The sequence below is a fragment of the Sapajus apella genome, unplaced genomic scaffold, assembly GCF_009761245.1.
Source record: "Sapajus apella isolate SASKATOON/1434 unplaced genomic scaffold, GSC_monkey_1.0 scaffold43, whole genome shotgun sequence".
Lineage (NCBI taxonomy): Eukaryota > Metazoa > Chordata > Mammalia > Primates > Cebidae > Sapajus > Sapajus apella.
Window position 1 is genome coordinate 12,069,505 of NW_022436983.1, and position 25,917 is coordinate 12,095,421.

The 25,917-nt window shown below is 52.2% G+C and overlaps 1 protein-coding gene across 2 annotated transcripts in view; it reads right to left on the reverse strand.

Moving 5' to 3' along the window:
- TAS1R2 (taste 1 receptor member 2) overlaps positions 1–25,846 on the reverse strand; it is a 38,077-nt gene extending 12,231 nt beyond the window's left edge. Inside the window, exons 1-5 of one of the 2 annotated variants that reach the window (XM_032300602.1) lie at positions 25,657–25,846; positions 23,618–25,560; positions 13,912–14,212; positions 10,566–11,324; positions 5,016–5,225 (exon numbers count right to left, since the gene is read on the reverse strand). In XM_032300602.1, the coding sequence (XP_032156493.1) occupies positions 5,016–5,225; positions 10,566–11,324; positions 13,912–14,205 (1,263 nt within the window). In that variant the 5' untranslated portion in view covers positions 14,206–14,212; positions 23,618–25,560; positions 25,657–25,846. Of the gene's footprint in view, positions 1–5,015; positions 5,226–10,565; positions 11,325–13,911; positions 14,213–16,323; positions 17,190–23,617; positions 25,561–25,656 lie in introns of those variants that run through there. The other variant, XM_032300599.1, reaches the window with a different exon arrangement.
- Positions 25,847–25,917: the final 71 nt, after the last annotated feature.

Consider the following 25,917-nt stretch of genomic DNA (forward strand, 5'->3'; position numbering starts at 1 on the left):
ATGTCTCATGTTAATGCAAACCAGAGAACAAAGACAGAGCAATAGAAACCAGATTGCAAGACTGACTTTTCTCGGCCAGGCACCATGGCTTATGCTTGTAATCCCAGCACTTTGGGAGGCTGTGGTGGGCAGATCACTTGAGGTCAGGAGTTCCAGACCAACCTGAAAAACATGGCGAAAGCCTGTCCCTACTAAAAACACAAAAATTAGTCAGGTGTGGTGGTGCACTCCTGTACTCCCAGCTACTTGGGAGGCTGAAGCAGGAGAATCACTTGAACCCTGGTTGTAGAGGTTGCAGTGAGCCAAGATTGCACCACTGCACTCCGGCCTGGGTGACAGAGTGAGACTTTGTCTCAAGAAAAAAAAAAGAGGGTTGACTTGTCCAATGGAGATCACTTGGCTTCTGTCCTCAGCCACCCCAAGGCCTGCACAGAATGGCCATGATGTCAGGGATGGAGACTACAGGTAGGAACCCAAAACTGTTTGAGCTTCCTTTCATCATGGCTGACCTAGCTACTGCCACTGCTGAACACTTAACCTTCCAGCAGCAGAGACTGATGCTGAGCCCTTGACTTGGCACAGTTCTTAAAAAAGACCAGCAAACCAACTGCCAAAAGATCTATTACATCATATCCTTTCCTCTCTGGAGGAAGCAGTGTTTCAACCTCATAAGAATTTTCCTTCCCTGATTTCAGTGCAGCATCACCATCTGAGGGCTTACAGAGTAAATGATTTACTGACGCAGGACACCATATCACCTCAGATCACGAGCCAACTTGATGGTAAAGGGGTGTGACATGGGCACGTGACCATAGGCTCCACTGGTCCTAACATATACCACATTACCCAAAAGTATCCTATCTAACCAGGTGATGAGATGGTATACTAAAAGCTCAGCTAAGGTACCATCTTCAGGGCCCCGTGCAAGGTGGGACGCTGCCCTTTAAGATGAAGTACAGACATTGAATGAATGGCTGGTGTATAGTGTTGTGGCCCCAACAGCTAGAGTGTGTGTATCCAGCAACTAGAAAGACTGGCTACATGCAATATTATTCTCATAGGCTCATTGTAGCATTGGTGCTTCTCCTCTCTACAATCTTAGACTCTGCTGGAATAGAGGTTCTGGTCCCCAAAGAGGGAATACTTCTACCAGCAGGCACTGTAGGGCTCTATGATTACCACATGGTCATTTTGGGGTCCTCACGCCAGTGAATGAAAAGGCCAAGAAAAGAAGAGGTAACTGACCTGGATTCGTGGGTAGAGCTGGTATGGTTGCTACACGAGTGGAGTAGGAAGGAGTAGGTCTGGCATCCAAGGACTCACCAGACAACCCTGGGTGCTTCGATCCCAGTGCACCTGCTGGTGGAGATCTGCAGCAGGCACAGCCCATCAAGGTAAGGCAACTAAGGGCCCAGACACCTTGGGGAGGAAGGTCTGGATCACCCCCAAGGCAAGTGACTGACAGCAGCCAAATGCCGGCTGAGAGTGAAGGAATCCAGAATGATCGGCGGAAGAGAGAGGTGAATATCAGTGACAACCTTGGGCTGTGGCTAAGTCCACCGAACTCCCTTTCCATAGAGACTGAGTTGGCTGCTGCTCTGAAAAGTCTGTGAGTCCCCAGGCTCAAGCAAAGCCAGAGCGGAACAAGAAATGGACCTCTCTGTGGTCTTCCTTATATTTTCTCTACCCACTGTTTATTCCAGCCATTGCTGCAGCCACCAATTTCAAGCAAGTACCACCTGTCAGTACCTGGCCTTGGCTACACAGCTCTGTCTTGTATTCTGCCCTGAGGCTGCAGTATGACATGCCCATAGGAGGCTTCTGGAGCTAACACCCCATAGGGCAACCCTTGACCACCAGGTAATGGGAGTCAGTGGATTACCTTTTGCCTCCTCTGGGAGACAGTGCTAGGATGGCTCTTCAGGAGGTCCCAGTAAGATTGAGCTCCAGTTGCTCACAGTAGTGTCTGGCTTGAGGATGTTCTCTTGGACCAACTTTCCCTCTTCCCTATGGAACTTTCTCCAGACTCCCACTCCTGTTCCTGTCCATGTGTCATGTCCTGGAATAAATCTTCTGCACACAAACCTTTGTCTCAGGCCCTGCTTTCCGGGAGAAACCCAAGCTAAGACAGTGTTATGGGCTAAACTGTATCCTGCTTGAAGTCCTAATCCCCAGAATGTGACCTTATTCAGAAATCAGGACACTGCAGATATAATTAGTTAAGATGAGGTCATCCTGGAGGAGGCTGAGTCCCTAATCTCATATGAGTGGTGTTCTTACAAAAGGGATGAATTTGGAGACAGACACACGGAGAACACCATGTGAAAGCAGAGATGGGGTGTGATATGGTTAGGATCTGTGTCCCCACCCAAATCTCATGTCTAACTAGTCCCCAGTGTTGGAGGTGAGTCCTGGTGGGAGGTGACTGGATCATGGAGACAGAGTTCTCAAGAATGGTATAGTACTATCATCTTGGCACTCTCCTCCTGATTGTGAGGGAGTTTTGTGAGATCTTTAAATGTGTGTGGTACCTCCTTCTTCACTCTCTCTTGCTGCTCCAGCCATATGACAAGGCTCCCCCTTTGCCTCCCGCCATGACTGTAAGTTTCCTAAGGCCTCCCCACAAGCCAAGCAGATGCCAGCATCATGCTTCCTGTACAGCCTGCAGAACTGTGGGCCCATTCAACCTCTTTTCTCTATAAATCACCCAGTCTCTGGTATTTCTTTGTAACAATTCAAGAATGGATGAATACAGGTCATGCATCTACAGTGAAGGAACATCAAAGAGTGCCAGCAAACCACCAGAAGCTGGGAGAAAGACCTGGAACAGACTCTATCTCACAGCCCTCAGAAGGAGCCAACCCTGCTGACACTTTGGTCTTGGACTTCCAGCCTCCAGAACTATGAAACAATAAATTTCATTCGTTTAAGCTCCCTACCCACCCCAGTTTGTGACACTTTGCTATGGCAGCCCCAGGAAACTAATGCAGACACCACACTAACTTACTCCACAAAAATCCCCAAGGCACTCAGGAACTCACAGCATCTACCTCTGCAGCTGGAGATAGAGTATGCTATGGGGGGAGCGGAGGGAAGAGGATGCAGGCTATTAGCAAAAGAGAGTGAGGAAGGCTCTTCCAGAAGTTTTTAGATCCCTAGATCCCCTCCCCAACTCCACAAGGCAGGTCTCTATCCTTTTACACTCCAGCAGAATTCTGACAGTGTATTCTCTAAACAGGGTAAAACAATGGATCTTTAGATTGACAGATGTCAGACTCAGTTGACGGCATAGCTACCATACTAAAGCATGAGTATCCGATGACAGGCTGCTATGAGTCCATTTTCACATTGCTGATAAAGACATACCCAAGACTGGACAATTTACAAAAGAAAAAGGTTTAATGGACCTACAGTTCCATGTGGCAGGGGAGGCCTCAAAATCATGGTGGAAGGCAAGGAGAAGCAAGTCATGCCTTACATGGATGGCAACAGGCAGAGAGAGCTTGTGCAGGGAAACTACCATTTTTAAAACCATCGGATCTCATGAGACTTACCCACTATCAGGAGAACAGCACAGGAAAGACCCACCAGCACAATTCAAGTATCTCCCACTGAGTCCCCCCCACATGTGGGGAATATGGGAGCTGCAAGATGAGATTTGGGTGGGGACACAGAGCCAAACCGTATCACAGGCTTTAGCCTGAATGCTGTGTATAGAGAACCTCCACCACAGGCTAGCTGTGTGGCCTCAGACAGGTCACACAACCTCTCTGTGCCTTCAGTTTCCTAACCTACAAAACAGGGAGAATGGTAGCATCTATCCCCTAGGGTTGATATGAGAATTGAAGTCCTTAGCACTGGGCCTGGCACACACATGTTCAGTGAGTGTTTACAGAGGTCCCTGAACCCCTCTTCCTGGGAAGCTGGAGAGCCCTGAACATGCAAAGTTCCCAATCAGTGGGGGAAGGACAGGACCCCAGGCTATGTGCTCACGAATAGAGATCCTACCAGCTACTGATAAAGCAGAGGTCCCTAATTCCCGGGCCACAGACCAGTACCAGTTTGTGGTCTGTTAAGAACCTGACCACACAGCAGGAGGTGAGCAGCAGGTGAGCAAGAGCAGAGCTTCGTCAATGTTTACAGCTGCTCCCCATCGCTCACATTACCGCCTGAGCTCTGCCTCTCTCGGCTCAGTGGCGGCATTAGATCCTCACAGGAACATGAACCCTGTCAACTGTGTATGCAAGGGATCTAGGTTGGGCACTCCTTATGAGAATCGAATGCCTGAGGCTGGGCGTGGTGGCGCATGCCTGTAGTCCCAGCTACTCGGGAGGCTGCGGCAGGAAAATTGCTTGAACCCAGGAGGCAGAGGTTGCAGTGGGCCAAGATTGTGCCACTGCACTCCAGCATGGTGACAGAGTGAGACTCTGTCTCAAAAAAAAAAGATGAGAATCTAATGCCTGATGATCTGTCAGTGTCTCCCATCACCCCCAAATGGGATCATCTAGTTGCAGGAAAACAAGCTTAGAGCTCCCACTGATGCTACATTATGGTGAGTTGTATAATTATTTCATGATATATTACAATCTAATAATAATAGAAATAAAAGGCACAGTGTAATGCGCTTGAGTCATCCAGAAACTATCCTTCCCCTAGTGGTGGGAAAATTGTCTTCCACTAAACCAGTCCCTGGTGCCAAAAACCACAGCCCCAGGGTTGAGATGAGAATTGAAATTCTTAGCACCAGACCAGGTGCACACATGTTCGGTGAGTGTTTACCTTGCCGAGGCCCCTCAACCCCTCTTCCTGGGAAACTAGAAAGCCCTGAACATGCATAGTTCCCAATCAGTGGGGGAAGGGCAGGACCCCAGACTACATACCCACAAATAGAGATCCCCGCAGAGATTGATAAAGAATCTCCAGGCTCAGTCCATAATGAAAAGGGCCCCAGCCACTCCAGCATGAGTCCCAGGCCCTGCCCCAGGCCTGCCCGCCCACCAGGCCCCCTGGCTGACCGTGTTGTTGACCGTGTGCCAGGAGATGTCTTGGATGTCCTTCAGGTGTCCCTGCAGGGGGCTGTAGGAGGCGACGCTCTGGAAGAGATTCTGGTTCAGGTCCCATTGCCACTGGACAATCTCCAGGTGCAGGGCCACGTCCCCTTGTGGGTCGAAGGAGATTTGGTGGTCCAGGAGAGTGAAGTTGACCTTCCAGATCTCCTCAAGCAGCTGGTGGGGTCAGAGGGAAGGGAAGTGGAGCATCAGAATCTGGGCCAAATCTTTTCCTGGACCTGACAAAGATTCTACCATGTCACCAGCCTTGATTTCCAGCTCTGTAATATGGAGGCAATATATCTCCCAAAAGGTAACAGTTTAGGAGTCAGTGGCTGAGAGCTCTGCTCTGGAATCAGACACGTATGGGTTCAGGCCTTAGCTCTGCCTCTTGCTGTGAGGCCTTGGACCTTTTGCTTAACCTCTCTGAAGCCGTTTCCTCTTCTGCAAAGTGGGAGCAATAAAAACTCTACCTTCTGGGCTTGGAAGCAAACAAATAAGTTCATCTATGTCAGGGACTTAGAGCAGAGCCCGAGACTGGAAGCACTCCTTCCAAGGTGCTGATAGGATTTCTTTTCCCTAGAAGTCACCTCAGTCATCCCTCTGGGACCCAATAAATGAGGTACAGAGTCCACTGTCTCTGTCACCTGCAAAGGTCAGCTGGGATCTCCCCTGCTCCCTGGGTCCTTCCTGCTCCCCACACCTTAGGGTCAGCTCTCATTCCCATCTCTCCCTGCTCCCCAGCCCCGCATCACTCTCAGTAGGCAGTAGCCAGGACAAACTAGAGCACACTTTGAACTGGGCATCCTCTGACCTAAGGTCTAGTCCCAGCTCTGTCCGCAAATTGCTGTGTGACTCTGGGCAAGTTTCTGAACCTTGCTGGGCTGACCCTGAAAAAGCTTCCAGCTCAAATATCCCAAGGATCTGGCTCAAGATTTTCCCTCCATATATGGGAATGTTCATTGGGCTACACCTTCAGAGACACACAGACAGACAGGTATCCAAGGTAGTCGGGTCTTAACCTTCTCCCCTCCCTACCCAGCGGGTGAGGTCCTGGCTCAGAAAGACTCTTTGGAATGTGCACAGGTTGCTAGGCCAAGGGCAATGGTCCTTTGAGCTGAGAAGCAGGAGGCTCCAACCAGGTGGTCAGCCTGAGGATGAGGATCAGGATGGTGGAGGCCCCTGGGAGTCAGGCCCTGGGTGCCCATGTCACACTCCTGCAGCGATCTGCCCAAGCAGGGTTGAGAACCTGGGATTCGAGGAAGCCAAGATATCACCCCCAAGGGGTCAGAAAGCATTTATTATTTATTTATTTATTTATTTATTTTTGAGACGGAGTCTCACTCTGTTGCCAGGCTAGAGGGCAGTGGCGTGATCTCGGCTCACTGCAACCTCTGCCTCCTGGGTTCAAGTGATTCTCCTGCCTCAGCTTCCCAAGTAGCTGGGACTACAGTGCCCACCACCATGCCCAGTTAATTTTTGTATTTTCAGTAGAGACAGTGTTTCACCATGTGGGCCAGGATGGTCTCAATCTCTTGACCCTGTGATCCACTTGCCTTGGCCTCCCAAAGTTCTGGGATTACAGGCGTGAGTCACTGTGCCTGACCGGAGCCTAGACTATTATTGGCAGGGGCTTAAGCATCTTGGGGTTCCCCCATTAGGTTGAACCCCATTTCCCCTTCCCCATATAGCCCCACCCCTGCCCCAGTACAGGCTGTACATCTAAGGCAGACTCATGTCCACCTCTCCAGCCCACCACTCCCTCCTGAGGGCAGGACTCGGAGTCTGAGGAAGAAGAGGAAGAGGAGGAGCTCATTCAGCCTCCCCAGGTAATTTGCATACATGATTGCAAATCCCCTCCATAACTCAGCAGGGTATATATGATTCCTTCCATTTAACAGATGAGAAAACCAAGGCTCGGAGATATTACATTTGCCCAAGTTTGCACAGCTAGTAGGGCAGCACTGGGATTCCAATCCAGCTCTGATTGCTGAGCTCTGCCCAGCTCACCACCACCTGCCTCACCATATACGAAAAGGTGGGCCATATCTGAGATGCCCGAGGGGCAGACAGAGATGGAGAGAGGGGTGGGGGGAAGAGCCAGACCAGTGCCAAGGACCCCATTTTGAAATAGAAGGATTGGACCAGAACCTGAGAACCTCGCAACCCTTACCCATCCCAGGCTGTCAACACTGGAGAAGCTGGGGGAGAAGAGGGGCTGCGGTTTCCACTGCCTGTGGCATTTCCTTCTGCTGACTTCCACCTGAATCTCCAAGAACAGACTACCTTGGATGGTGAAGGTTAAATTAATGTAAAAAGCAATTTCTTTTTGGGACCAGGGAGGACTAGTGCTATGTGTCTGGAAGAAAGGGATGCCCATGGCTCCTCACACCAATTTGCCTAGAACCCCAAGGGAGGAGGATGGAGGTGCCCTGAAGTCTCTATGGCAACCACCCCCTGGGGCCCTGACCTGCCAGGGGTAGACCACTCTCTTGGTTCAGGTACTGTGGTCACAGCCGAGGAGGCTGTGCAGGGAGTGGACTCTCTATGATTCAAGTACCTGCTGAACATTTTTACTGGGATGGCCACAAATTTCCCAGCCTGGATTTACCCAACCTCCCACTGATCTCACCCCACCACCATCACCACGGACAGCACATCCGCCCAGCGGCATCTCCCACTCTCCTCATCACCCCTGAGGCCTCTCTCTCTGCCTTGCCTCTCATGGGGTGCCCATCCCCACTACCTCGGCACCATTTCATCACCATCCATCACCACCACCCCCGGCCACTCCCTAGCTGGGTGCCTGTCACCTCTCCGAACCTCAGTTTCACCTGTGTATGGGAGAGCACCCACTTCCTGGAAGTGGGGACCCTCTTGTCCCTCCTCCCCTGTGGTCTGGCCATCGTCAACCCCACCTTGACTGAGTGTTGAGCCCGTCCTTGGGCTCTGGCCCTGTGGGGCAGGCTCTCCCGGGCCCACGGGGTGGACGCTGCATACCAATATGCCCTGTACCGCCTGTCCTGGAGATGGAGCCGGAAGGCCTGCCATGGCGGCTGCGTTGAGGATGCATGGCACCTGCCATGGCGGGAGAGCGCGGGCAGGCGCCTTCCCGCCCCCAGCCCAGGCCCCAGGACAGGTCAGCGCGCCCTGCCCCGGTGCCCACCACTGCCCCTCGTCCACCTTCCTGCCACTTCCTCCTGATTCCCCTGCCACCCCTCCTGCAGCCCTCCCATTCCGTTCCATTCCTCCCTGCCTCTGAGCCCGATGAGCCTCTGCTCATCGGGTATCTGAGGGTAACCAAGAATTCAAATAAAGAGGTGAGCACAGTGTCCGGAACATAATAAGTGCCCAGTCATTCATTCATTCAATATTCACTGAGAATCGACTCCAAGCCAGACCAGTGGCAGCAACTTGGGATACCGCATCGGAAAGGATTGACAAGGTCCCTGCTCTCACTGGCTGTTTGGAAGGTGTGGGGAATAGCCATCAAACAAAAAAAGAAAATCAACGCAGTAACAACTTGGGAAACGTTATGACAAAAATAAACAGTGTCGTGGTGTGACCCAGCGAGGGGGATGGGAGGTAGGAAGGACACCACAGACCATTTTGCAGGTTGTGCCCTGCACGAGTGGGTCCAGTTAGGACAACTGGGAGGAACAGCTGGAGTCCAGCCCGCTCAGGCCACCAAGCCACACTTTGCGTCCAACCGAAGCAAAGAGCATCTTGTTCTAACTTGTCTGCACAAAAGGGCATCATCTTCTAATTCATACAAGGATGTCGTTGATGCCAGCAGAGACCCTGGGCAAAGCCTACATGGGGGGGGCTGGGCTTCCTGTTTCTTGACTTCATCATCCCCAACCACAGCCCTAAATTGGCTTGTTGAGGTGTCTCAAGAACCTCATCTTGGTGCTTGGAACTCTCTATGAACTCCTGCTGCCTCTAGGACAAAGCCCCCTCTCCTTCATCCGGCACTAGATGCCCTCCAGTATCACCTGCACTTCCTGTAGCCTCTCAGTCTTGGCCACATGAGCCCAACCATGTGGCCCCCACTCTCCCCCTCTCCTCCTGGAAGCTCCAGTGCCTGCCCACTCCCTACGTCAGTCCTGCCTTCCGTGACCCTCTCCCACCATGATGACGCCCTGCCCTGTGCACAGCTGCAATTCTGACTTCCTGGTGCACTTGGCAGACATCTCCTCCTAGGGTGGGGGGTCCCCCAGGCCTGCCACATAGTAGGTGCTCAACAAAAGGGATAGAGCACCCTGGTTGCTATGATTGGTGCCCTTTCGTCTCTACTGCTGGGAGAAGGAGAGTCAACTGTCTGTCATCATAGCTCCTGCCAGTTGCAGCTGGGAGGATGCTCAGAAGGTGAAGTGGGAAAACCACAGCAGAATGGGCCAGACCTGGGTTCAAAGTCAGGGTCTGCCACTTACCACTGAACAATCACGAGCTAGTCACTTTGACTTCCTGTCCCTCAGTTTTTCTACCTGTAGATTATCCTCACAGGATGGTCATGAGTTAGATGTGATGTATGCTAGGTATTCAGTGCCTAGTAGGCACTCACAGAGCAGTAAAGCACGCATGATCATTATGTATATTATTAATGTAACAGGACATACAGCAATACACAGCATTTTTACCAACTGGCAGCAGAATTCCTTTTAAAGAATAACTGCAATCTTTTAAAAGAAAAACGTTCAAGGTTGCAAGGTTAGGGTCTGAGGTTATGGGATAGAGAGGTACAATTAAACAGAATGAGAAAGAGAAGTTCTTCAGAGCAAACGAATTTGCTCTGTTAAGGAAGCGAAGAGTTATTTGAGGATGGGAGAGGGATGCAGCAGGTGGGAGAAAGGAGAGAACGAAGAGGGGAGATGGGCAGGGCTTGGGGAGGAGGCTGAGCAAGAGTGGAGGGCTGGCTCTGAACTGTGAAAAGCCAAGCAATTGTTTAAGAACAGAGATCTCTAATAGCGAACTATAAAGTGCGTCGTCTCTCTAAGGTAAATCCCCTCTGCGCCTCTGATCCTCAATAAAACCTTGTATATCCCAGCAGGCTTCGTGGTAGGGGGTTTCTGTGTGTGCCTGTGAATGTGGATGTGTGTGCTAAACCAGAAGAACAGAGCCGAAGTCTCCGTCTGAGCCGCAGTGATAGAGAGCTAGGGTCATGAGAAGATCCATAAAAGCGATGAAAGGCCTTGGAGGGTCCAGGGGAAAACGCAAGCCCATCCTGGACTCCCAACTGCGGAAAGGCTGGAGAGGGGAGGGGGGCTGCTCTTCCTGCTGCCTGTGGGATTTCCTTCTGCTGAATTCTACCTGAATCTCCAAGAACAAACTATCCTGGATGCTGAGGGTTAAATTAATATAAAAAGCAATTTTGTTTTGGGACCAGGGAGGACTAGCGCTATGCGTCAGGAAGAACGGGATGCCCGTGGCCTTTCACACTTATTTGCCCAGAACCCCAAGGAAGGAGGATGGAGGTGCTCTGCAGTCTCGGTGGCAACCACCCCCTGGGGCCCTCACCTGCCAGGGGTAGACCACCCTCTTGGTGCAGGCGCTGTGGTCACAGCCGAGGAGGCTGTGCAGGGCGTGGGCCACGGCGTAGACCGCAGAATACACACTATAGACGATGCGCTCCCCGGAGAGCCTGAGAATGGAGTTGAAGGACAAGGTGGAGTTCAAGCAGGTGTCGCACTCCTGGTTGCAGGTAGACCTCTGGTTGGTCGGCTCGGCCTGTGGGCCCCGCACACGGAACTCGCTGAAGCCTGGGATGGGCACGTTCTGGATGGTGATGCCCAGGAAGGTGCCCGTGCGGTGCAGCCCCATGAGGTTGTGCAGGACCGGGTCGATGGACCAGGACTCGGAGGCAATCCACACGGCGCCTGTGAAGTTCTGGCGCAGCACCTCCCTGAAGAAGTCGTACAGGGTCAGGTCGGGCGAGAACACAACCACGACGCGCGCCGTGCTATGCTGCAGCTTCTCCACGATGCTCACCAGGCGCTGGCGATCCTCTGGCATGATGTCCTGGTTGGGCTGCAGTGTGGGCAGCGTCTCCTGGAAGGCGATGCAGATGTCGCTGCCGACCAGGCGATCGCCCAGCAGCTGGCCATTGTCACGGCCATAGGTGTCGCTGCTCACCAGCACACTGATCCAGTTCCAGTGGAAGTGCAGCATCAGCTGCACCATGGCCTCGATGTGGTGCTTGGCGCTGGGCGCGGTGCGCAGCAGGGCCGGGAAGCGCTGCTTGTCTCGCAGCTGGTCGCTGATGGCGCTGTAGGTGATCTGCAAGGGGAGGGGCCGCGGCATGAGCGAGTGCCTCACTGGGTGCTCTCCCCCACCCCAGGGCTCTATCCACCATCATCGTTCGGAAAGCACCTAGTGCAACCCACCCCAGAAGGAGGTTGTTTACACCATCATGGTCCATAGGTAGCTACATGCAATAAGAACCTATTGTGTGCCGGGCCCCAGCACCATCATGATTATTGAGCACCTACTGTGTACCACGCCCTGGGCCAAGCCATATACACCATCATCCTCATAGTCATCAGCACACTGGCTTTTAGTGAGAACCACATCCTGGGCTAGGTGAGTGACATCCCCATCGTCCCCACTACCTAGAAATTCTTACTGATCACAGTGCTTTCCCCCTCGCCCTCATCACCATCAGGCTCATCAACTGGCCACATTTCTTCCCTCCGTTTCCAGTGCTCCGTGGCTTTCTTCCCAACTCACTGGGTGTCCCATCTCCTTTGCTGGTTCCTTCTCTTCTCTATGACCTCTTAGCCTTGGAGGACTCTGGGCTCAGGCTTCGGTCCCTGTCTCGTCTCCTGCTGCTCTCCCCGTCCCTTGGTGGTCCCATCCAGCTTCATGGCTTCAAATCCCATTTCCACACCGACAACTCCCAATGGACAGCCCTGGCCTGGACTTCTCCCCTGAACTCCAGATGCATACCACACCTGCCTGCCTGATGTCTCGGACTTCACAAATCCAACCCAAAGCCCTGCTCTCCTCTGAGCCTGTTGCACCCACACCTTCCCCCATCTAGGTTGATGACGAATCCATCTTTCCAGTGACGCGGGCCAAAAACTCTGGAGTCGTCCTTTACTCTTCTTTCACACACAGGTCACAGCCGATCCATCAGCAGATCCTCTTGGCTCTACCTTCAAAATGTATCCATCCAGCGCCTGCCAGCTCCGCGCTCCCTGCTGTCCAGCCACCATCACCTCTGGCCTACACTGCAACATGACACACCCACTTTCCCCTACAGTCTACGCTGAACGTGGCAGCCCGTGATCCTGCTCACACGCGTGTCAGGTCACTTTACTGCTCCTCTCAGAACCCCTCAATAGCTCCTAACATCACTCAGGAAAAGCCGGAGTCGTTGAATGGCCCCTAAGGCCTCCAACACTTCTTTGCATAGCCCTCGCCTGTCTGGTTTCATCTCCTTCTCCTCTCTCTCCGGCTCCAGTTCCGCCAACATGCCAGGCACCTCCTGGCCTTGGCATTTGCTAACCTCTCTTCCTGGAGTGCTCTTCTCTTAGATCCCTCCCGGCCCCATCACTCCTTCACCTCCCTCAAGTCTTTGCCCAATTGTCAGTGAGACCCACCTGACCACCCTGTTGAAAACTGCAATCTCCCTCTACCAACTCCTCCTTTCCATCAACGTGCCAGGTCCCCTCTACCCTGCCCACATTTTTATTTTATTCATTGCACGTCTCACCTCTGACATCCTACCTCACTTATTGTTCACACTTATTCTCTGTCTCTCCCCACTAGAAGAGAAGCTCCACGAGGGCAATGATTTCCACATTCTTGCCAGCTATATCCCAGCACCTACAACAGTGCCTGGCACATAGTAGGTGCTCAATAAATATCTGTTACATGAATGAAATAATGAATTCAGTCCTCAGCTAGATGCTTCATGTAAAAGTACTAACATTAAACAGTAACGATCACAATATTCATGACTACCTACTGTGTGCCAAGTCTTTTGCTAGCTGATCTTGAATGAATATGTAGTCTGTACCCATACTGCACTGGGCACTTTCAATCATGATGATGATAATAGTTATAATACTAGTAATAATACAAATAACCCTTTTTTGAGGACCTACTATGGCACAGACCTTGTGCATACCAAATAATATTAGGCACTTCAAGTTTTTATTCCTGTGCAAGATGCTTTATAAAAACATTATTGAGAGGCTGGGCATGGTGGCTCATGCCTGTAATCCCAGTACTTTGGGAGGTCACATCAGGTGGATCACCTGAGGTCAGGAGGTTCAAGACCAACCTGACCAACATGGAGAAACCCAATCTCTACTAAAAATACAAAATTAGCTGGGTGTGGCGGCACATGCCTGTAATCCCAGCTACTCGCAAGGCTGAAGCAGGAGAATCGCTTGAACCTGGGAGGCAGAGGTTGCGGTGAGCCAAGATCACAACACTGCACTCCACTCTGGGCAACAAGAGCGAAACTCCATCAGAAAAAAAAAATTATTGACTATCTACTGTGCGCTAGAAACTTACACAGGTTGAACACTAATCTTCACACAGTTCTGGGATGGAACGCTTATCATCCCACTTCACAGGTGGTGAAACTGAGGCCTAGAAGAGTTAAGAGATTTGCCAAAGGCTTCACTGTGGCCAAGACTCAGTGCCAAGTTGCACAACCAGATCTGTCCCCCAAAAGCCTGAGCTCTTATGCCATAAGCTGCTGCCTTCTCAAGATTCGGGCTGATGTCCTGATCCTGTTTCTGATCCTAGCATCACCTCCCATGATTGATGGAGGAAGTGGCTTCTGAGGCCCCTAGACAGCCATTCCTCTGCCCTCCTCCCCAGGTCCTTCTCCAGGGCCCAGGGGCCTCACCTGTGGAAGGAGAAAGAGGGAGAGGAAGTTGGCCACAGTCATGACAGACTCGGAGTTTTCAGGGCCAATGACAGCCACCACACGGGGCACGTAGTTACTGTAGTCCTCTTGGATGGGAAGGAGGCTGTCCTCCTGTGCCAGGAAGTAGAGCACTGGCTGGACGTTGTTGGAGATGTAGCACACATCCACCATCTCGTAGCCCAGCAGCACATCAGGCAGCAGGCTGCTGTCATTGTTGATCTCCTCCACCGCGAAGCGCATGGCCTGCATGAGGTTGTAGCCACTCACCTTCATTTCATACCTGGAGGGGCCACAGCAGCATGAGGTGGAAGTAGATTCAGAGTGAGGAAGAGGGGGATAAGAGAACCAGCCCACTCCTCCTCCCTGCCACAGGAAAGCCAAGGCATTGGCTGAAAAGGAACCACTCCAGAAGACTCTGGAATTTTCACGTCACTGTCACCATGCCACATCTCTAGGGTCACCATTGCCCATGTGGCCACTACTGACATTATTATCCATGTGGCTGTGATCACTATAACCTCCATCACCACTCTACCAATGTCCACCAATGTGACCATCATTATCCACTATAACTTCCATCATCACCATCACCTCTATCACCATCATCACCCACTATCCCTATTACCAATATCACCACCACTGTCATCACTGTCACACAACCTTGTGACCATCATCACTACCATTATCTCTGTCACCACCACCATCTCTGTCACCACCACCACTATTACTATCAGCACCACTACCATCTCCACCAGTATCACCACCATCATCACCACCGTTTCCACCATCACCATCACTATCATCACTGCCATCACCAACACCATTACCACCATCACCATCATCAGCACCATCATCATCATCACCACCATCACCACCACCATTTCCACCATCACCACCACCATCACCATCATCACTGCCACACCAATACCATCACCACCATCACCACCATCACCATCATCAGCACCATCATCACCACCATTTCCACCATCACCATCACCATCATCACCATCATCACCACCATCACCATCATCACCATCATCACCACCCCCATCACCAACATCACCACAATCACCATCATCACTACCATCACCAACACCATCACCACTATCACCATCATCAGCACCATCATCACCATCATCACCACCACCATCTCCACCATCACCACCACCATCACCACCATCACCACCATCACCATCACCATCACCACCATCACCACTGCCATCACCAACATCACCATCATCAGCACCATCATCACCACCATCACCATCATCACCACCCCCATCACCAACATCACTACCATCACCATCATCACCAACACCAGCACCATCACCAGCATCACCATCAACACCACCATCACCATCATCAGCACCACCATCACCATCATCACCAACACTATCATTGATAGCATCACCATCATCACTGCAACTGTCACCATTATCACTACCAGCACCATCATTACCAACACTATTACCACCACCACCATCACCATCATCACTACCATCACCATCACCACCATACTCTTTATCATTGTCATCATCACCAGTATTACTGTTATCAACATTATCAGCATCACCACCATTACATTGATCATCATCATTACACTCCCCGCCATGATCACAAGCATTAGAAAATCCACACTTGTTCTGGTGCCATCACCTTCACCATTCTCAAGTCAGCATACAATCTTCCCCAATGTCATAAATGATGCATTTCTTATAGTCAACGCTTAATCATCTTTTGCACTGTCCTGCCTTTCTCCTTGTCTCCCACAATACCTTCACCCTCTCTGCAAGAGGTCACTGTTTTATAGTCCCAGGCTGGCTCCATGTCCCAGCCTTCATGCTTGCATGCAGATGCACCCACCCCCCACAATCTCCAAGTGATGCTGCCATCCCAAGGGGCTCGTGGAGGAGGTGAGGGAAGAGGAACTTCCATCTAGGCCCAAAAGCACCCATACCCACCCAACCACAGCCCTTGGAAAATGCAGTCTGAGAACCTGCTACAGAAAAATCACATTCTGCCTCCCAAAGGTTTTTTGAATGAGCTTTGACATGGACCCTTTGGGAGTCCTCCCAGTTGCCAAAGTGGGTAGGGCAGTTTTGATGGCCCTCTAGGCTCAAACATTCTGCAACTCAATTTTTTAAAAAAAATGACATTGAGATGACCCAAACCTCAGTGTTTCAGAACACAATTGCCAAAGATTTTGGTATCACGCACTGTATAAGGCCTTGCTGGGGGCTAGGGGCATGGATCCAGAATAAGGGGGTTGGCAATGAATGGGGAGCAGTGCTCTAAGCCTTTGGTCCTGGCCTGGCTCCCAAGGACCACAGGACCAGCCCTGGCTTCCCACCCCATCCCCACTGCCACTTCCAGCCCCCACTGGAGACTCACTCCTTGCACATGGGCACCTGCAGGAAGTTGAGGTGGACTGTGCCCTTCATGTTGGCATGGAGGGTGAAGAGGCCACCCAGGAGGTAATCCCCCGGCAGGTGGAAGTCCGAGGTCTCAGCCGGCTCAGCCAGGACCCATAGCAGGAAGAACAGGAAGCAGACGGTCCTCACCCTGGGCCCCATGGCTGGGAAGTGATGGTGTCAGGAGGTAGTCCTGCCTCGCTGGAGAACTGGTGCTTGATGACAGTGCATTTGCACAGACATTTACATAGTGATGGTTCTGCCACTGATCGGGGCACCTGGAGCAGATGGAGAGGTTTGGGGCCCAGGGGGAGGAAAGGAGGCTGGAATTATGATGATTCTTTCTTAGAGCACAGTGGGGCTAGGTGGTCTAGGGAAACCCTATTTGGAAAGAGAGGAAGCATCCTGATAACTTAGCTACACCCTAGCCTTCTGCCACTTGTCCAAGGACAAAGTCACGTCTTCCTGACATTTCAAATAGTTCAGGAGCAAACGACATAGGTGCTGTCAGGAGACAGAGTAGTGTGGTCAAAAGCACCCATGCTCTAGAGCCCAGCCAAGTCAGGCCAGGCATGTAGTGATGTACAGGTGTTCAGAAAGTGGTAGCCATTGTCGGGAAGAACCAGGCATCATTTGCCGCTCACCATCTCATCTAAGGCTCACAGTAACCGGGACTATTACTAACCCCATTTCAGAGATGAAGAAATGGAGGCACTGAGAAATGAAGAAACGCAGCCCCGGCTGCGTGACTAGCAGAGCTGAGATTCAAACCACGTGGTCTGACGCCAGGGCTGGGTCCTTCATCACCACACCTCATTACATCACAAAGTTAGAGCTTTCGATTAAAAAAAAGGGACATGGATGAAACTGGAAACCATCATTCTCAGCAAACTGACAGAAGAGCAGAAGATCAAACACCGCATGTTCTCACTCATAGGCGGGTGTTGAACATTGAGAACACATGGACACAGGGAGGGGAGCACTACACACTGGGGTCGGTTGGGGGGAAATAGGGGAGGGACGGTGGGGGGTGGGGAGCTGGGGAGAGATAGCAAGGGGAGAAATGCCAGATGTAGGTGATGGGGAGGAAGGCAGCAAATCACACTGCCACGTGTGTACCTATGCAACAATTTTGCATGTTCTTCACAGGTACCCCAAAACCTAAAATGCAATAAAATAAATGGGGGAAAAAAAAAAACACAGCCGTGACAAAGAGGATGGGGGAAGGAGTTGGGGAGGGAGTGGTCTCGCTCCCTCTGAAGGCTACCATCGTCAGCCTAGAAACACCCTCTCTGGGTCCCAACCCTCGGACCCCACACCAAAGGGCAGGTTTGTTGGCAAAACAGAAAGTTGGAAATTCCTAAATTCAAAGGTGAATACCCGCAAGGAGTCAAAGGTGGGGAGGTGGCTCCACTGAACTAGGGACCCATTTGAATCAGAGACCCTTGTCCACTTAGAGCTGTTTTGTTCCTTTCCAGCCCTAACAACAGGTGGCCGAGCCTTAGGGGACTGGCCACACACCACTCAGCTGGAATGGGTCGGTCACAGGCACGTACCTAGCTGCTGGGCTCCACGGTTCTGATGGGCAGAGGCTTCAAGGTACAAAGAGGTGATTAAAAACCCCGTGCGCTGCCGCTGTCCACCTCCATGTCAGCTGGCCCAGAGCCCCAGCGCTGACTCCACTACCCCATGGACTCTCTCCATGCCATCCACTTTCCACGTCACACCCCCTGCAGACCCTCATCACCCCCTTTCTGCACCTCTCCATCTGCCCCATGCTGTCTGTTTAAAACCCCAAACCACAGCTCTCCGTTCATGCCTCCTCTGCTCTAATACCCCACCCCGCCGTCTCCAGCTGGATCAAGTCTGAGCTCCTTGTCCTGGCATTTGAGGCCTCCCCAGCCTGGCCCCGGCTCACTCATCCTCCCTTTCCCAGCCTTTCCAGCCTGGTCTCTCCTGCGGCATGTGCCACAAACCACAGCCACATTGGCCTCCTTGGATCTGGGTCCCTGGAGGATCTTCCTGGGGTAGCATTCTAGTGACCTCCCAAGACCGTAGACACCCACCCTGCCAAATACCCAGGGGTTATGAGTGGGTCGTAACAACAAATAGCACCTTTCCCGGAGCATGATTTGTCGTTTCTGTTTTGTTTTTGTTTTTGTTTTTGTTTTGTTTTTTTGAGACGGAGTTTCACTCATGTTACCCAGGCTGGAGTGCAATGGCGCGATCTCGGCTCATCGCAACCTCCGCCTCCTGGGTTCAGGCAATTCTCCTGCCTCAGCCTCCTGAGTAGCTGGGATTACAGGCACGCACCACCATGCCCAGCTAATTTTTTGTATTTTTAGTAGAGACGGGGTTTCACCATGTTGACCAGGATGGTCTCGATCTCTTGACCTTGTGATCCACCCGCCTCGGCCTCCCAAAGTGCTGGGATTACAGGCTTGAGCCACTGCGCCCGGCCTTGTTGTTTCTGTTTTTTAGAGACAGGGTCTCACTCTGTCACCCAGGCTGGAGTGCAGTGGCATAATCAAAACTCACTGCAGCCTCGACCCTCTGGGCTCAAGCGATCCTCCCGCCTCAGCCTCCCGAGTAGCTAGGACTACAGGCATGTGCTGCCACACCCAGCTGAGTTTTTAAATTTTTTGTAGAGACGGGGTCTCTTTATGTTGCCCAGGATGGTCGTGAACTCCTGGCCTCAAGCGGTCTTCCCTCCTGTCTGCTAAAGTGCTGGGATGACAGGTCTGAGTCACCGCACCTGGTATGTATTAAACACACCCAGAGTCTACTAAATTCCAGGCATTGTGCCAAGTGTTTTAATGCATTTTCATTTAATTGATTTGCATTAGCATTTAATTCTTACAACTCCCCTTCAAAGTAACCATTTTTATTCCCATTTTTAAGATTAGGAAACTGAGGCTCAGAGAAACTAAGCAACTTTCCAAAAGTCACAAAGCTACTAGGTGGTGAAGCCAGAATGTAAATCCAGGCTGCCCAAGCTCCTAGCCCCCATGCTGAGTGTGTTCTGCCCACAGAGGCTGTCACTGCGCCTCCCATCATGGGGGTTGAGGGATGGCGCTGCCCTCCCTCAACACAGGTCCCGCCCCCGGGGAAGGATTCATTCCCAGTATGGCCACAAGAAGCCACATATGACTGCACATGTCTGTTCTGAATCAGGGAATAAAGATGCTGGGAGCTGGGAGGCCCTGGGGTGTTCTGGAGACTTCCAGAAAAGCCACATTATTTGGCAAAGCTTAGGGGTAAGGGGATGGCAGAGAGATAGAGCATCTAAGTTAACTGGGAACCCCAGGATGTAGCGCTGATCTCAGGGCACCCCTTTTCCTGCCCCGACCACTCCTGGGGCGGAGTCGTCCAGTGGGCCTATAAGACAACAGCGGGAGGCCTCCTCGTGCTGCAGGAAGAGGCAGAATTGGCTGTGTGATCTGGGCCTGTCCCTGCCCCTCTCTGGGCCTGGGTAAACCAGTGGATGGGAGCTGGGGACGCATAAAACAAAAGGAAGCGCCCTGCATGGAGTGTTTGGACATGTGGGCTCTGGGCCTGACTCTCCCTTCTTTGGGTCTGTTTCCTCCTCTATAGAGTGGGGAGGCCCTCTTTGCACTGCCTTTATCTGCCTCTGTGTCAGTCGGCCCAGAGCCCCAATCTCAGGTTTTGGGACAGGGAGGGTGGTATAGGACAAGAATGTCTGGGCAAGCCATCCATCCAGCGGGCACTGGCTGAGCCCACCGTGTGCAGGTTTACTATCCAGAGACAGAAACCAGGGCCCTGGTGAGGGCAGTGCACGCTGGAAGACAGCGGGGAAGCAGGCCACATGTGATGTATAGTGTCAGAGCCAAGGGAGCCTACAGAGACCCACAAGCCTACCCATTGTACAGATAGGGAAACTGAGGCCTGGAGAGAGGCAGTCACCCAAGCCTGGAAAGGCAGGTTGACTTTCAGGGCCAAGTTCTTTCTGGGCCAAGTCCAGAAAGGCAGATTTCTTTCTGGAACAAGGGGCTAAGGCTGGGATTTAAGTCCTCTGCTCTAATGAGGTCAATCCAAAGTACATCAGGACAGTGGGTGATGCCACCGGGATGGGGTAAAGAGGAAGGAAGCACCAACCAGCCAAGAGCTCCTTAGGGGAGGCAGGGTCTGTGCCGTGTAACATGGGACAATGAGGGTGACAGTGAGCACGGCGATTTCTGTTGTTAACATGATTCAAGGACTCACTATCTGCCGGGCGCTGCACTGAGCCCCTTGCCATGCTCTGCCACCCTGTTTTAGTCTACCATTTTTTGTTTTTTTGTTTTGTTTTGTTTTGATTTTTTTTGAGATGGAGTCTTGCTCTGTCACCCAGGCAGGAGTGCAGTGGCACGATCTCAGCTCACTGCAACCTCCGCCTCCTGGGTTCAAGCGATTCTCATGCCTCAGCCCCCTAAGTAGCTGGGATTACAGGTGTGTGCCACCACACCCAGCTGATTTTTGTATTTTTAGTAGAGATGGGGTTTCTCCATGTTAGCCAGGCTGGTCTTGAACTCCTGACCTCAAGTGATCCACCTGCCTTGGCCTCCCAAATTGTTGGGATTATAGGCATGAGCCACTGCACCTGGCCTATTCTACCTTTTAAGGTGTTACTAGCTCCCCATTTTGCAGAAGAGAGGAGATAGAGGTTCAGAGAGGATCAGTAACTTACTCAAAAGCACACAGCAAGTATGCAGATTGGAACAACCCATGACCCTAATGGGGGCTAATGGGAGTGGTGGAGACTCAGGGACTCCAACAAGGAAGAAATAATGGGGGTCCCACTGACAGGGAGAGCTTTTTAGCGTGGGCTGTTACTATGGATAGATGGTGTCTCTGAAGACTGAAATCTGAAGTCGCACTGGACAGAGAGTCAAAGTCCTGGTCCAGCTCCACCCCAACCTATGACGCTGCTCTTGAGCAAGTCACTTGCATTCTCTGGGCCTCACCCTCCCCATCTGTAAAATGGACTACGTGCTTCTTAATGGATTGGGGATAAGCGTCCTTTTGAGCTTCTGATGAAAGCCCTGCACACCAACACACCTTCAACAAACGCAGCCATGCACCCACATCCAGGGCATTGCCAGCCCTGGAGGCTTATCTGAGAACTCTGGGCTGAGATGATCTCCAAGGTCCCCTCAGGCCCTGATATTACCTAGGAGGGGCAAGCGGAAGCTGTCCAGAGCACCGGCTTCCCTGAGGACAGATGTCTGGGAATGCCATGGGAAGGCCTGGGAATATCACTGGAATTTTCCTTCAGTGTCGCACACATAGCACGTGCCCCAGTGTGGGTGGACACAGCGCAGGCCAGCCCCAGCCATCACCCTCACCGCCTGGTCCAGGGCCTGCGGTCCCCGTGTTCATACCTGTGTGGCTGCCAAGGTGATGAACAGCCATGACACACTTATGCAAAGTACACGGGGGAAGGAGAGAGGGGAGAGCTATGGAAACAGCCAGACAGGAGCTGCCCATTTGCCTTGGCATCTGCTTACCCTAGGGCTCACGGAAAGGAAATGAGCATGTCAGCTGAAAGGGGCTGCTTTGAACGTCCTTCCTCCTCCTGCCTTATGGTTAGATGGGGGCTGGGGCACAGGGGAAGCCCCAGGAGGGGCCTGACCCTAAGGACTGGGGGATGCAGCTTCTGACTCTCTCATCTGTCTCTGCCTCTCTACTTGCAAGTCTCTCTATTCGCTCCTGTCTCCTCCTTCCCCACCCACCATTCCCTCTCTCTCTTCCTCCTTCCCCACCCCATTCCTTCTCTCTCTTTCTCGCCAGCACTCCATACTCCAGGAAAAAACTGGGCCACTAGAAACCCACCTCCAGTCTGGCTTATGATGGGTAGGGGGTGGGCACGCAGGGCCACCCCAGGACAAGTCTGGGAGATGGGCAGCCCCTAAGCCAACCTGCTTGGTTCAGAAGCACCTTGGAGGAGGGTTGCTGGGAAGGCCTCAAAGCCAGGTCTCAGAGGACCCAGCCTCATCAGCACTTCTTACCCGACTCCTATGAGACAAGAAGTCCAAGGAGCGGAGTGGTGTGGGCTCCTAAAGCCAGGAAGCCAGGGGTCAACCAAGCCCTGAGGAACTGACCCTGCCATGGTTGGGATATCCTTTTGTACCCAGGGATCCACTCAAGCCTCCTCACCAAACTTTGTTGAGTGACGTTGAACAGGTTGCCTCTCAACCAGAAAAAGAGCTGGAGGTCTTAAATGACCACAAGCTCAATAAGAGTCAACAGGGTAACAGTAACTAAAGCCTAAAGGAAGGGAATCAGCTTTTATGGAGCCTCTGCAATGCTTTCAAACAGCACTGCATCTGCTCGTCAGATTTCTATGAAGGACCTTTTATCCCCATTGTACAGATGAAGAACCAGAGCTCAGGAGGTAAAGTGGCTTGTCCAAAGTCACTGGGAATTGACTTTTTTTCCACCTCCTGGGTTCAAGTGATCCTCCTGCCTCAGCCTCTTGTGTGGTCGGGATTACAGGTGCACACCACCACAGCCAGTTAATTTTTGTATTTTTAGTAGAGACGGGGTTTCACCGTGTTGGCCAGGCTGGTCTTCAACTCCTGATCTCAAGTGATCCACCCACCTTGGCCTCCCAAAGTGCTGAGAATTTAACAATGTAAATTTGCATTTATCATTTTTTTTTTGAGTCAGAGTCTCACTCTGTTGCCCAGGCTGGAGTGCAGTGGTGCAATCTTGGCTCACTGAAACCTCCACCTCCTGGGTTCAAGTGAGTCTCCTGCCTCAGCCTCCTGAGTAGCTGGGACCACAGGCATGTGCCACCATACCTGGATAATTTCTGTATTTTAGTAGAAATGGGGTTTCACTATGTTAGTCAGGCTGGTCTCGAACTCCCGACCTCAAGCGATCCTCCCACATCAGCCTCCCAAAGTGATGGGATTACAGGCATGAGCCTCTGTACCCAGCTGGGACCCTCAATTTTAGCCCTAGTGAAAGGGTGGGGTCTATGACTCTGCGGCTCTTGACTATAAGGCTCCGATCTGACTCACTGGGGTTCCAGTTGTGGCTCTGCACTTGCTGTGTGGCCCCTTTCAGGCATTTCCCCGGCTGAGTCTCACTCTCCCTCCAGTGATACCTGCCCCGATGCACATCCTGAAGCGGGTGCCCAACAGTGCCTCTGTGGACCAGATGCTCAGGGGCTGAGGGCAACTGCCTGGGCACACAGAGCTGAGGGAAGCACGGCAGAGGTCTGGAACAGCCTTCTGCTCTACTTTGGGTGACCAAGAGCCATGTGGTACCTGCTCCATCATCCAGCGTGGCTGGCAGCCACCCAGGCACAGGACAAGGCTGGCTGGTCGTGTTCAGAGCCATGACAGCAGCGGTACCTCCTCCCGCCCATGCACAGACCGCCTGGAAGGATGGAGTCCCACAAGGGACAAGGACAACGGGTTGCTGGTGTGGTCATCAGAAACAAGTGCTGCTTTTGCCCCTGCCCCTTACTAAGCAGGTCTCTCCTCACCTCCGTAAGCCTCGGTCGTCATCTGTGAAATGAGGCTAAAATACTAGTTCACAGAACAGTGTGGTCCAAGAGAATTCGTAGGAACAACTGGCCTATTAATAGGTGCTCAGTTAAACCTGGCTTCTCCTCTTTCCTGGGAACTCACATACCTAGAATGAAGAAGTATTGAGGTTGAAAATTAAAAGTTCACATTGACTGGGCATCTCACCCTGGCAGGGCATGGGATGCAGCATTTTGTTTTTAAGTATTTCGTTTGGTCCTTAGCTCCTGGAGAAATCTGAAGCTGGGAGGTCAGAGCACAGGAACCAGGGACTAAGGCTGGGGTTTGAGCCCAGCACCTGTCCAGCTCCAGGGCACCGGACAGTGGTGGTTGTGGCCAGGAGCTTGGGAGTCAGAGATGTGGGACTGAAACCCAGCTTGCTCATTTCCTCCTGGTATGTGAGTTACTTCACCTCTCGGTGCCACTGTTTCCTCCTCTGTAAAATGGGAGTAACAGCACCTGCTTTATGGGGCTGCTGTGGGGATCCGAGGCCATGATGTCTGAAGCATTTAGCCCAATGCCTGGCACACAGCCTGTGTTCAAGCAATGATGGCTCTTGTTATTTGCTTATCTGGCCCCTAAACAGAACATCCAGCAAATAAGGCGATGAATTTGGTGGGGGGATGAATTAGTGAAAATGAAGACTTCCTGGAGAGAGTGGGTGTGCCTCCTGCCGCTTCCCCTGACCACCCCCAACCCCCGCCACCCAGGAGCTCCTGGTCAGCCTGGTGTCCTGCAGCCAGCACAGGTGGCCCCTCATTTCCTTAGCGGGCATGCTCCACTGGCAGCCCGTGGGACAGCGGTGGCACGGCCATCCGGCCTCAGTCAAATGGTTCATGCTCCAAGCCCAGGGTTGCGGCTGGGCCCCTGTCCACAGCAGGGAAATGAAGGGGCTCCTTGGGCCACCACAGACATGGGGACTTATTGTGATGACCATGCAAAGAAGCCTCAGGTCCCTGAGCAGGCCCTGGGCCCTCAAGAGCCGCCAGTCCCAAGTCTGGGGGATGAGGGAGAGGAGAGGGAACAGGGTGAGCCACAGCTTTGAGTCACCCCTGGTTCAAAAGGAGGCACAGGTGGCAGGTGGGGGAGGGATGGGTGAAATAACTGTGGGAGAGCAGGAGCTTGGAAGGGGGGGGCCCGATGGAGCAGGTGGTGAAGAACAGGGACCGTGGGTACCCACAGACCCGGGGGCAAGCCCCCGTCTTCCTCCTAACGAGCTGCATGACCTTGCACTAGTCATTCTGCCTCCAACCTTCATGAGCCCCGCCACAGTTACCTGGTAAGGTCGCTGCCAAGACTCTAAGCAACCAGGCAGGTAAAGCACTTAGTAATTAGCCACCTCTGTCTCAGTGTGATCTCGAGCAAGTCACACCATGGGTTCAAACACATTAACAGCCTGCCAGTCCCTCGACTCTACATGCAGTTGCCACCATTCCCTTCAGTGCTCCAGCCTAGGGCACCCTGGGTGTTGCCTGTTGTCCCTGGAGGTGTCAGTGTGGTTTATAAAACAGCCCCTTTTACGTCATGTGCAGGTGGGGACAGGCCAGGTCACATTTTCCCCCACTCCACAAGTCAGCTGGCCTGCCCAGGCCAGGCCCAGACCTGGGCTCAAGCTAACTGGCCACAGTGGCTCCTCCCGGTCATTTGTCTTTCCAAGGCAGCTCAGCACCAGCTGTGGGCATCTGGGTGAAGGAGAGAGAACGGGCTGTGAAATCAGACAGACCAGGGTTTCCATCTCAGCAATACCATACCCCAGGACGTTCCCCTGACCTCCGTACCTAAATTTCCTTATCTGCAAAATGGAAGCGTGGCAGAATTTCCTCCCCCAGGCTGTTGTAAGGAACCCCACAGGGTCTTCAGCACATATATTCGTCAGGGTCCTCCAGAGACACAGAACAGGAGCAAGAGAGAGGTTTTAACAATTGGCTGAAGTTCGTGTCCTTTGTAGGGACTTGGATGAATCTGGAAACCATCATTCTCAGCAAACTGACACAAGAACAGAAAGCCAAACACTGTATGTTCTCACTCATAGGTGGATG